The sequence below is a fragment of the Vigna radiata genome, chromosome 5 (genome assembly GCF_000741045.1).
Source record: "Vigna radiata var. radiata cultivar VC1973A chromosome 5, Vradiata_ver6, whole genome shotgun sequence".
Classification (NCBI taxonomy): domain Eukaryota; kingdom Viridiplantae; phylum Streptophyta; class Magnoliopsida; order Fabales; family Fabaceae; genus Vigna; species Vigna radiata.
Window position 1 is genome coordinate 14,331,317 of NC_028355.1, and position 12,935 is coordinate 14,344,251.

The window sequence follows — 12,935 nt, forward strand, 5'->3', positions numbered from 1 at the left end:
TTTTTTGCTTTTTATTAATTTAAATAGTTTATATTTAATACATTTATTAATTAAATAGTTTATAATAAAAAATTGTTATTAAGTAATTATAATTTTCGAAAAAAGAAAATATTCTATAATAATAAAAATCCAAAAAAAATAAATTGTAATGAAATTTTTTTTTTCAATTTTAAATTACATAATTACAATAGTTATAAATTATTTTATAAAAAATTTAATTTAATTACAAAAATAATTAGAATATAAAATTTATTTCTTTAATAATATTAAAAAAATTTAATTATTAATTATATATAATTTTAATTATTTTAAAAATATTTAAAAACATTATTTACAAATTATAAATGATTTTAATTAATAAAAAAATTAAAAAATGAAAAAAATAAAAACGTGAGGGGTGCATGACTTTAATAAGAAAAGTCGTTAAGAAAAGTCGTTAACCCCATACGACTTAATTTTTTTTATTTGTTTTGTCAAAAATACTTGGTAATCGATTACAAATTTTTGGTAATCGATTACCATGTCTTAAAGTCGTTTTTGAGGTGCACGACTTCAACACTGGTCAGATGAACAGTGTGAAGTCGTGCAGTTTAGCACGATTTTTTCATTAGAAGTCGTTTGGACTCTTCACGACTTCCCCATTCTCGTAATTAAATTTTTTTTTGCCTATTCTCGTAATATCTTCATCATTTTTGCCTACTATAATACAAAAACCAATGTTTGTAGCATGCAAGTGACAACATGAAATGGTGTGCAACGATGACTAGGATTAGGGTTAAGGTAGTTTAATTATAATTTGTTTCTAAAAGAAGGTGTGGTGAACTTAGAAACCAGGGATGTGAAATAGCAAAACCCTTCACACTACTTTGTAAAGGTCATGGGCATGGATATTGAGCTTTTGTCCAATAGGCATGATGCAATTGACAAATTGTGTGGCCTAACCTATTTTACATGGCCATACAAATTGTTTCTATGTAACGAGATCGAGAGATACCTCCACGTCCTAGCCTTCTTGTCCTCCTGATCTCTGAACTTTTTACTCACAGTGCCTCAAGTTCGTATTCAGGTGGAGGACAATTGCAAAAGGTACTTTGATGTTCAAGTTAGATGTTGATCAATGATCTTTAACTCACAATGAAATATCAGAATTTGGTCAAACTTACATATCTTTGCTGCTTAACCTTTTATATATAAGCTATTTCATGGACCTTTAAATTGACATAAGTCCAATAAAACGAACTTACCTTTAAATTAGTCTGTTACTTGAAAACAACTTCCTTATGCTACAATCAGTTATCAATATCTTTAATCATTTTGTTATTAATTTATGAATTGCTTATTTGGTCCAATAACAATAATCTTGACATTGGCCAAAATATGGTCCAACATCAATAACTTAAGTGTTTAGTCCAGGTTAACCGTTAATGCACAAACATAGACCAAACGGTACCAAGTGATAATTGTTTAGTGTGTATACCCTACACGAATGTAAATTAATATTAATAGAGTAAAATGTTTTGAGTTGCCTCTAATATTTAACCTCTCACTAAATTTTATTTAGATTTCATTTAGCATTGGAAGTATGATCTAGAATTTTGCCACATTTGATTTCTTGAAGAGTGATATTTACCAACATCACATCTTTTATCACTTTTATATATTATTCTCTCTCCATGCAAGATTGGCATTAGATTGTCCATCAAACAAAACCTTTCTTGAAAAGGGTTTTTAGTCAATTTAGAAAGGGGTTAGCTTGACTAAATTTGGCAAGACCTTGGTTAATTAGTTTTCCTCGGGACAAAGCCTGATCAGATAAATTTTTCTATAGGTGATAAGTAGGTGATCATCAATGAAGCCTTACACAAGTTACTAAGGTAGATCAAAATTTGTCAATGTCCCCCATCTGTTTTTTCCATTGCTTGTCCTAACTTAACTATGCACTTAATAACTCATTGATTGTTCTCAATTTCGGGGAACCCCTAATTAAATTTCCTATGTTAGGTCTGGTACATATATTTTTAGTATAATTAATGGTATGTGTTTTTGAGCATATTTGCATTTATTAGAAACTTTTGGAAGCGTCTGTTTTTTCTTTTTTCATTGATAATATTAGTTGTGGGTATTTATTAGTGAGGAGAGTTAAACTGACGACATGAAAGGCCATCCTGACCAACTTAACCAACCGTAGCCTTTGCAAGGCATTAGAAGCAAAGAGATTGGGATGCTTCAGTTGAGAATGGCCTTTGTAGGAGACAAAGACACAGAAGTTCGTAGGAAATGTGGAAGTAGAAGCTAAGTGGGTGACCTCGAACTTGTTTTTAACGTTTTATGGAAGTATTGGTTGGAAACCCATTGCAGCAAGCAAATCAGTTGTTTAGCTGACACTGAAATAAAGGATGATATTATAATGAAACTATAAAGTTGATCTTACATCACTGGTCCCTTAATTCTATTCTCATCGGAGCACACAATGACCCCCGACAAGATCCTTGGCTGAGAGATCAATGTCTTTGTGTGTATGATTCGTTTACTAAAATTGCAAGGTTAAAGACAACGAGCTAGGTTTGCGACACATGAACAAGAAACTGAGAAGAAAATTGTGTTAAAGAAGAAAAATATTGTCTCTCTAACTAACTCCTTTGTTCTTCATATAGACGTCGACACTTACAATAATTAAATTCAATAGATTTTAGGTTTGAAAATGAATGGCTTATCTGTGAAGCAACATGGGTCACCATTTGACGGACTCATATATTATTTTTAATTTTTATAGGCTTTGTGTTAAACTTCAAATAAAAAAAAAAAACACGTTAATTTAATTCCTTTCAAAAAGATGAAAAACTAAATCAAAAAACATGTTTTTTTAAAGGTTGAAAAAGTTTCTTTAATAAATTACTAAATTAAATTCTGGGTTCTGGTCAGTTTCAACTTATATTTTTCCCAATTAAATTACATTCAAAATGGGTCTGATTTGAATTTAAATAAAGAACCAATTACATTAAGCCACTGCTCCAAAATCCAAGGTAAATGCGTATCATTGTATATTTGATTTTGCAGATTTAGCCAAGTTTCAAAACCCTAGTTGTGTACTAAGCGATAACCTTTTACTTTGTATTGGCTTTAAAATGGAAGATGCTGCCATGACCAAGAAAATGTGCATCAGAACAAGGTGCATGGGGACAAATCTCCAACAAACGCCATTGAAGGTTTCTCAACCGTGCAAAGAATGTTTTAAGGGTTAAAAAAAAAAAAAAAAATAGGGTGGACTTGGGTGTCTGCTGCAGCTGATTCTCCTTCACGTCTCCAACTGCACCACCCTCCGAGTCAAACGAGTCACATCCTTTATGTCCTTTTCAGGCATTCAGCTATTACTGGTACCTTTGATTTGTCCTGACTTTTTAACCTCCAGGCTTTCACTCATACTTTATATATCCATAATCAATTCATGTAGCTATAACTATTTTCAACAACTTGCGTAGATTTTTTTGTTTACCTGTTTAGATATTCAGATAAATTATGAATCATGTGCCTATATTTTACGTCCCAATTTGACCTAGATACACATGCATATGTGGTTTGGTGTACCTTTGAGTGTCTTCTCAATGCTGATGATTACATTATAATTATAATTATAATAAACAGGATTAAACTAATCAACAAATATTGATCTTATATATTTCATATTACTTCTCTGTTAGAAATAGAATAATTTCGTTTTCTCTTTTAATTTAAGTCAGTTAGTTTTGATACAAGTGTGCAGCTTTAATTTTCTGTAAGAAAGATTGTGTTCTTGAAGAAAGGAGAATAATTAACGTAGACTAATAATACTCAACCTAGACAAATTTAAAAATAAAAACAAATCAATTATATAATCGAAAATAAAGTGTTCAGAGACCAAATTAAAAATTGTCAATTAAATAAACTTGCCTCTTTTGAAATATATAAGTAAAAAATAATAAAGAGAAATTAATTTGAATTGCATGGTATATTTTCATAAGTTAGATTTTTCAATCAAATGTTTATTAAATGGTATACAAGAAATGATGGACCTCTATAACATTGCATTGTGGGAGAAGGATTTTATTTTATTTTTCTTAATTAGGATTATTGCGAGTGTATATTGTCCTCGTACATTTATTTATATGGTTATCCTCAACCTAAACAAGTTGAACAAGGGTTGTCCTAATAAATAGATAGCCACACACATTATCCGTAGTGCAGAATAACACGAGAGAAACTTATACACGATTTTATATGAATGTAAAGTTGTTTACTATTTAATTAATAAATTAAAGAACTTAAGAAAATAAAGAGTAAAATAGAAATCAGCCACATAATAACTTTGTGTGGTACGTATTTTTTTCGCTGAATATTTTGTACAATCTAGTATTTTGGTCACTATATATATAAAGTTGAAAACATCTTCTATTGTGAAAAAGAAAATTATAAATATACAATCATGAAATATTATTTAAAGTATATAAGAATGTTGAGAAGAAAAGAGCGCACACCTGATGTATTTATTAGGGAAAGGAGGATTCAATCATAAATTTAAATAAATTAATCTCAATGAGTGGTATAAAAACAAATAACTTTTAAATGTCTGGCTATAGAACTAGTCGTAGGAATACATATTATGTAGGGTATAGATGGTTGGATTTATAGTAATATACATGATTGGTAGATTTTAATTTAATTTAATTTTTCATGGTATTGTTGTTGAGTTAATGATTTGTTTAAGGGGCATGAAATCCAAGAAGAGAGGACGTGAGTCTATGGGTGCCATGCAAACGATGACGAAAGAGGGAACAGCCTCCTCTTTGCGTGCATGGGAGGGGTTCCTCCGACAAGCATTCATTCGCCACGTGTTACGTAATCTAATTTGGAACATAGTCCTTTTAGGAACACTTTAGTGCCATATTAGTAATCACTTAATCACTTAGTTTAAACTAAAACCAGTTTAGTTCATAATTACCAAATTCTCCTCATTTTTTGGTTTGAGTATCATATTTTATTCAATTTCGAAATTTATACCCGCTGAAGGAAACAATAATTGTTCAAGTGATTAACAGGAAAAAGATTATTTTTTACTCCATACCATCTGAAGAAATTGATCGACGTACGTTTGCTAAAAAACTAAATAAAAATTATTTCTAAAGTGAATTTTGAAAAACAGTATATTTTTAGTAATAAATTATCATTTAATTAATTCAAATACAAAAAGTGCCACCACTTGGAAGTACTACTTAAATATAAGAGAAAATAACATATACTCTAATAAAAGTATAAATAATTTTCATACTATCATTTAATCATTCTTAAATTTTTAAAATAACTATAATTAAAGTTATATTGATTATTAATATAAATTTTCTTATAATGATATTGCATAGTTAAGCATTAGTAATATATATGTATAATCTTTTAGATATGTGGCTAATTAAATAGGTTGAAGGGCAAAGTTGTAAAGACTGTGAAATGTTATTTAATATTAGATATAATTAAGGAGGAGAAGAAAGCAATAAGAATATAATGGTTATATAAGTAGTGTGCAGAAGCCCCAGTTTAATTTGGTTGTAATAAGGATAATAATAGTTTTTGATCAATCTAAGTATAGCACAGAATATGGGAAGATCTCCATGCTGCGACGAGAATGGCCTTAAGAAAGGTCCCTGGACTCCCGAAGAAGATCAAAAGCTGGTTCAGCACATTGAGAAACATGGTCATGGAAGCTGGAGAGCCCTCCCTAAGCTAGCCGGTGCGTAAATTTCTAGCTTTGAAACCACTTCTTTTCTCTCTTTTCAATGTTACTTTTCTCATTCATTTTTCTTTCTTGCAATTCTTGCAGGTCTGAACAGATGTGGAAAAAGTTGTAGGCTAAGGTGGACTAACTATTTAAGGCCTGATATCAAGAGGGGAAAATTTTCTCAAGAAGAGGAGCAAACAATTTTGCATCTCCATTCTATCCTTGGAAACAAGTACTTTCCTTCCCACACTTGTGTTTTTCTTCCTCCACATGAAAATTAATAACGTTTTATATGAACACGCTTCTTTTTCAGATGGTCAGCAATTGCGACCCACCTTCCTGGCAGGACGGATAATGAGATAAAAAATTTCTGGAATACTCATTTAAAGAAAAAGTTGATTCAGATGGGTTTTGATCCAATGACTCACCAACCCAGAACTGACCTTGTTTCCAGCTTGCCCTATCTGCTAGCTTTGGCCAACATGACAGACCTTATGGATCATCAGTCCTTGGATGAACATGCTATGATGTTGCAAGCAGAGGCAGTCCAGCTGGCAAAGCTTCAATACCTTCATTATCTAATCCAATCCTCAAACTCCTTAAGCTCCAACCACTATGATCAAAATGCCACCACAAACAACATTGAACCTTTCACTTTGTTAAACTCAATCTCCAATGTGAAAGAGAATCCGGTCATGTTGCAACCAGATGCTCCTTCCTCATTTTCACATGGCATTGCTAGTTCTCAACCACTCCACCACCCAAACATGCTACCTCACCTTATAGACCCACAAGTCTCTTTCAGTTCTCAATCATGTTTGAATAGTGAGATGGGTCAAGGTACTAACTTTGCAATGCTAAGTCAAGGGGATCACACGCTTGATCATGACTCTTCCTGGACTATTCCATCTATTCCTCCCAATGCAATAGGTACATCAGCTAACAATCCAGGAGACGCTAGCAGCAGCACTTCTAGCTATGGAGGAGGACCCCAATCTTATTGGCCTGAACTATTTTTCGAGGACCCCATCATGCATGAGCTATCTTAGTATTTAATTTCAAAGAGGTTGAATTATTGTGTGTTATCCCGTGTTTGCTTCTTGTAACTTAATTAGACCATATATGCTCTAGTATACGTACATATACATATGTATGCCCATTTACATACATTCGTATTTATATATCAATACATGTGTTTGTACATAACTCCGGGACAGTTTCATCGAACTAGTTTGATTGTCGGTATGACTGTATCGTTTGATCAACAGATATATTTTCTTTGCTCAAACAAAACCTCGCTTTTACTGGTGTTTTTTCATTTGTTAGTTTGGTGTATATCGAACTGCTTGGTTTATGTATTGTATCATTTTTAATTCAAGAAAATGGGGGTAGGAAGAACATGAAAACGCGAAGATCCTGAGTTGACAATAAGCTTACTTGCAGAAAAGAACGATGAATTTGGTCTATGATTTATGTATATAGTCCACTTTGAATAAATACATGACACAACAAGCACTTTTACGAATTTCGGCTTCGTGAAGTCCACCATCAAGGAAGGGTACGTAGGAGAGAAACGTGTGTAAAATGAATAAACTTCTAGAAAATTAGTTTCCAAAAAACTGAACAATACAGTTTAAGAACTACCTATATACACTAATCACTTTCTTCTCAACTTTATCACTACCCAGGCTCCATGCGTAGAGCGAAAGCTATATTTTTTTCTACTGAATTAAAACATGCTACGAATTGTTTTCTCCAACTTACGGGCTTAAATACACGAAACCAGATTGATCATGGTTGAATCTCTTGTAAAATCAGTAAAAGATGTGCAGATCTCATAACATAGAATAGCTTGGCTTGTAATGCTTATAGAGTAAAAAGGAAATATATTTCCTTATATATCTGGAGTGTAAATATGTTCTATTCTGAGATAGTTCAAGACAGATAGTCCGAATGTAATTAGTTTGTTCATTTTTGTATTTATTTCAGTTGTTTTCCTCATGTAGAAATAGTCTAATCTAGAAAATAAGTTTTCATAAGTTGCTTTTCTGCTCCAGGTCACATAATCTCCAGAGAAAATAGCATCCCCATTGCTTTTTAAAAATCTGTTTGGTCCAGAAAACAAAAAACCTTGAACAGATCTACAACAATGAAATATTATTTTGTGAGAATTATAACTTTCCACAGAGCAAGTGGGAGGTTTTATTTGAACATTAATCAGTAATTAATGATGGTTTATCTAAGAGACATTAGGAAGTGTTTGAAATATGCAGCAAATGCTAAACCATGATAAAGGGAAATGGCTGCTTATAAGTTAAAACAAGTCGTCTATTTCCATCGTGAGTAGTTAGATTTGATTCCTTTTCCATTAAGAAGTTGACTGCTAAGCCTGGAGGAACAGAAATAAAATATATAGCTAAGATTAGAAAGTCTTTGCAATGAAACTGATGTCTAACACATGTCAATGCAGCACTAGTGGCATTGTGATTAATTTAATCGTACCTTTTTGAAGTATGCCTTGTCAAAGGCACTTGAATAATTCGATTGGTTGAGGTCAAGTTTGGCATGATTGTCAAAGTAAGAAAGAAAATCACAATGTGGTTAGGTTTGCTCTCCTCCATATACTCTCCTAATTTTTAAGTGTAGGGAAAATTTTCACCACCTAATCCTACCCCATGCGTTGTGTGCCACTTAAAGATTCTTATGTCATTGCAATTATGTTAATTTAAATAACATTTTTAACGTCTAAACTAAGCATGCTAGACTCCTGCTGCTGTTTGATTGATGGGGATAATGTATATACAAACACAGCCAATTATTGCATAATAAAATAGTGGTAACGCCTTGGAAGCTATGTCTGTCTTGCGAGTGCCAACATCAATCAAGAAAATGATGTAATGAAGGTAGTTAGAACAATCATATTCATCATAACCACACTAATTCTTCTAGTTATGAGCTACTGTTATACATTCATACCGACATACAAGTGTGTTATTCATAGGAATCTGTCATGAAAATTTCGAAAACTTCTCTAGCAAGTGAACATCAAATACTCGTTTGAATACTTTTTCTGAATTAGAATATATAGAAAAATTAATGTTCCCAACATTTAATTTCTTCAATATAGAGGATAAATATATAAGAAAATATACGTACATACATTAGTTGGTTCATAGTTAAACCATAGTTGGTACATATTCATGGTTGGTACTTTTAGTACCAACTCTTCTCAATATATTTACTCAAAAATCCCAACATATTTTTAAATTATTTTGCACATAAATCAATTGATTAATCGCGTGCTTTTTATTAATTATTTACTAAAACAAGTCTGCTTCAAAACAAATCGTGCCATGCTTTTTTATAGTTGTTGTAATTAATCTATTTTGCACGATTTGATTTTGTCACAAAATTGATAAATTCTGTTATATTCTGATCGTTTCCGTAACAGTGTTGACAGTGTTGAAATATAAATTGATTTTGTTATTGGGCCTATAAGATAAAAGCCCAAGTAGAGAAAACCCAAATAGAATTCTAGAAAATCCTATATAAAAGATTCTAGAATGATGTACAAAAATATCTAGGGATGTTTATCCATAAGATGCTTCTAGGAATGTTTAGAATTGTAGGAATGTTTTAGAAAGTTCTAGAGAATGAATTATAGCCTTTAGATGAATGATGTGGTGGCAAGATCCTAGCCATTGGTTAAGGAGGTGCCACTAGTATAAATAGGGGATGATTGTTTCATTTGTATGCAAGCCAAAAAGATTAGAAGCCTTCAATACTACAAGTCTTTCATTCTCTCAAAATCTTCCAACCTCTCCCAATCTTAAAAACTTCCTTCTAGCCATTAAAGTTTCCTCCCAACAAACTGGTATCAAGAGCCATAAGATCCTCATATAAATGGCAAATACCGGAGTTCCCTTTCAAGTCTCGATGCTCACTAAGAACAACTATGACAATTGGAGCTTAAGGATGGTAGCTCTCCTTGGTGCACATGATGTGTGGGAGGTGGTCGAGAAGGGCCACACCGAGCCAGAGAATGTAGAGAGTCTTTCTCAAGCTCAAAAGGATAGCTTGAGAGGCTCAAGGAAGAGAGACAAGAAAGCTCTTTGTCTAATCTATCAAGGATTAGATGAAGATACTTTTGAGAAGATTTCTGGAGTCAAGTCAGCCCAGGAAGCATAGGAGAAGCTCAAAATCTCTTACAAGGGAGCAGATCAAGTAAAAAAGGTATGTCTTCAAACTTTGAAACTTTGAGAGGAGTTTGAAGCTTTGCATATGAAGGAAGGAGAACTAGTCTTTGATTACTTTTCAAGAGTTTTAACAGTTACTAATAACCTAAAAAGAAATGGTGAGAAGCTAGATGATGTAAGAATTATGGAGAAAATTCTTAGATCATTAGATCCAAAGTTCGAACATATTGTCATCATTACTGAAGAAACCATGGACTTGGAGGCTATGTCAATAGAGCAACTTCTTGGTTCATTGCAAGCTTATAAAGAAAAGAAAAAAAAGAAGGAAGAGATCATGGAACAAGTCCTCAAGGCACACATTGATTCAAGAAAAGAAGAAAATGCACACAACCAATCAAGGCGAAGTTATAGTCAAGAACAGGGACGAGGGCATGCATATGGACGTGGACAAGGACGAAAGCCTAACAACAATAACCAAAGAGGAGAAAGCTCTAATAGAGGTCGTGGGAGAGGAAATCCGAATTCAAGGTATGACAAATCACGAATCAAGTGTTACAATTGTGATAAGTTTGGACATTATGCTTTTGAATGTAGAGCCCCTAACAAGAATAAAGTCGAAGAGAAAGCCAATTATGTTGAAGAACGGTGTCAAGAAGATGGTACCTTGCTATTGGCTTACAAGGGCCAAGATAAAGGCGAGGATAATCAGTGGTACCTTGACAGTGGAGCAAGTAACCATATGTGTGGGAAAAGAAGCAAGTTCGTAGAGCTTGACGAATCAGTAAAGGGAAACGTGGCTTTTGGAGATGAATCAAAGGTGGCGGTGAAAGGAAAAGGTAATGTCCTCATCCGACTAAAGAATGGAGAACATCAATTTATTTCCAACGTATATTATGTGCCAAGCATGAAAAGCAACATCTTGAGCTTAGGACAACTCTTAGAGAAAGGTTATGATATTCAACTTAAGAATAATAACCTTTCTATAAGAGATAATACAAGTAGATTCATTGCAAAGGTGCCAATGACAAGAAATAGAATGTTCGTGCTCAACATTCAAAGTGATGGTCCATAATGTCTCAAGATGTGCTACAAAGACCAATCATGGCTTTGGCATCTTCGATTTGGCCATCTTAATTTTAAAGGATTAGAGTTGCTCTCCAAGAAGGCAATGGTGAGAGGGTTGCCTTCTATTACTTACCCCAACCAAGTTTGTGAAGGATGTCTACTTGGAAAACAATTTCGATTGAGTTTTCCAAAGGAGTCAGACTCAAGAGCTCAAAAGCCATTAGAACTCATTCACACAGATGTGTGCGGACCAATCAAGCCAAGATCACTTGGTAAGAGTAATTATTTCCTTCTCTTCATTGATGATTTTTCAAGAAAAATATGGGTATATTTCTTAAAAGAAAAATCAGAAGTATTCGAGAATTTCAAGAAGTTTAAAGCCCATTTTGAGAAGGAAAGTGGCCTTTTAATCAAAGCTTTGAGATTCGATCGTGGAGGAGAGTTCACATCAAAAGAGTTTCAGAAGTATTGCGAAGACAATGGGATCAGACGACAGTTGACGGTACCAAGATCCCCTCAACAAAATGGAGTGGCTGAAAGGAAGAATAAAACTATCCTAGAGATGGTAAGGAGCATGCTTAAAAGCAAGAAACTTCCAAAGGAGTTTTGGGTTGAAGCTGTTGCATGTGCAGTCTATCTAACCAACCGTTCTCCAACAAGAAGCGTTAGTGGAAAAACACCACAAGAAGCATGGAGCGGAAGAAAGCCAGGTATTTCTTATCTTAGAGTCTTTGGAAGTATATCTCATGTGCATGTGCCAGATGAGAAACGAAGTAAACTTGATGACAAAAGTGAAAAATACATCTTCATTGGTTACGACGCGAACTCCAAAGGGTACAAACTCTACAATCCTAATACAAGGAAAACAATCATCAGCCGGAATGTAGTGTTTGATAAAGAAGGAGAATGGGATTGGTCGACAAATTGTGAGGACCATACCTTCTTCCCGTGCGTTGAAGAAGATGATGTGGAACAACAACAACAACAACTGTAAGAGGCACCTGCTACTCCACCCACTTCACCAAATACAACTCTTCAAGATGATGAAAGCTCAAGTGAAAGAATTCCACGTTTTCGAAATCTCCAAGAAATTTATGAGGTAACTGAAAATCTAGACAATGTTACCTTATTTTGTCTATTTGCAAACTGTGAGCCCATGAACTTCCAAGAAGCAATTGAAAAGAAGAGTTGGAGAAATGCAATGGATGAAGAGATCGAGGCAATAAAGAAGAATGATATTGGGGAGCTAGTCTCGCTTCCAAAAGGGCACAAAGCATTTGGTGTCAAGTGGGTCTACAAAGCAAAGAAGGACTCCAAAGGAGAAGTTCAGAGATACAAAGCAAGATTGGTGCCGAAGGGCTACAGTCAAAGGGTTGGCATCGACTATGACGAGGTATTTGCTTTTGTTGCTCAACTAGAAACTGTTAGACTTATCATATCATTAGCAGCTCAGAATAATTGGAAGATACACCAAATGGATGTCAAGTTCGTCTTCTTAAATGGAGTTCTTGAAGAAGAAGTCTACATTGAGCAACCACAAGGATATGAAGTTAAAGGAGAAGAAGATAAAGTCTTGAGTTTAAAGAAGGCTCTTTATGGATTGAAACAAGCCCCGAGAGCTTGGAATGTTCGGATTGACAAGTACTTCAAAGAAGCGAATTTCATCAAGTGTCCATATGAGCATGCACTCTATATCAAAGCTCCAGGTAAAGATATTTTGATTGTATGCTTGTATGTCGATGACTTGATCTTTACAGGGAACAATCCAAGCATGTTTAAAGAATTCAAGAAGGATATGACCATGGAATTTGAAATGACCGACATGGGGCTTATGGCATATTATCTCGGAATTAAAGTAAAACAAGGAAATGAAGGAATTTTTATTACTCAAGTAAGTTATGCCAAAGACCTCCTCAAGAAGTTCAAGA

The 12,935-nt window shown here is 33.7% G+C and overlaps 1 protein-coding gene across 1 annotated transcript; it reads left to right on the plus strand.

Annotated features, from left to right (window-relative positions):
- Window positions 1-5,602: 5,602 nt before the first annotated feature.
- LOC106760358 (transcription factor MYB41) lies at window positions 5,603-6,952 on the plus strand. Its single transcript, XM_014643797.2, has 3 exons — window positions 5,603-5,758; window positions 5,849-5,978; window positions 6,060-6,952. The coding sequence occupies exons 1-3, from the start codon at window positions 5,626-5,628 to the stop codon at window positions 6,793-6,795; spliced, it is 999 nt and encodes a 332-aa protein (XP_014499283.1). The 5' UTR covers window positions 5,603-5,625; the 3' UTR covers window positions 6,796-6,952.
- Window positions 6,953-12,935: the final 5,983 nt, after the last annotated feature.

Coding starts and splice junctions, on each gene's coding strand:
- LOC106760358 (XM_014643797.2), top strand. CDS start 5,626: ATGGGAAGATCTCCATGCTGCGACGAGAATGGCCTTAAGAAAGGTCCC. Junction 5,759..5,848: donor AGCCCTCCCTAAGCTAGCCG/GTGCGTAAATTT, acceptor CAATTCTTGCAG/GTCTGAACAGATGTGGAAAA. Junction 5,979..6,059: donor CATTCTATCCTTGGAAACAA/GTACTTTCCTTC, acceptor CTTCTTTTTCAG/ATGGTCAGCAATTGCGACCC.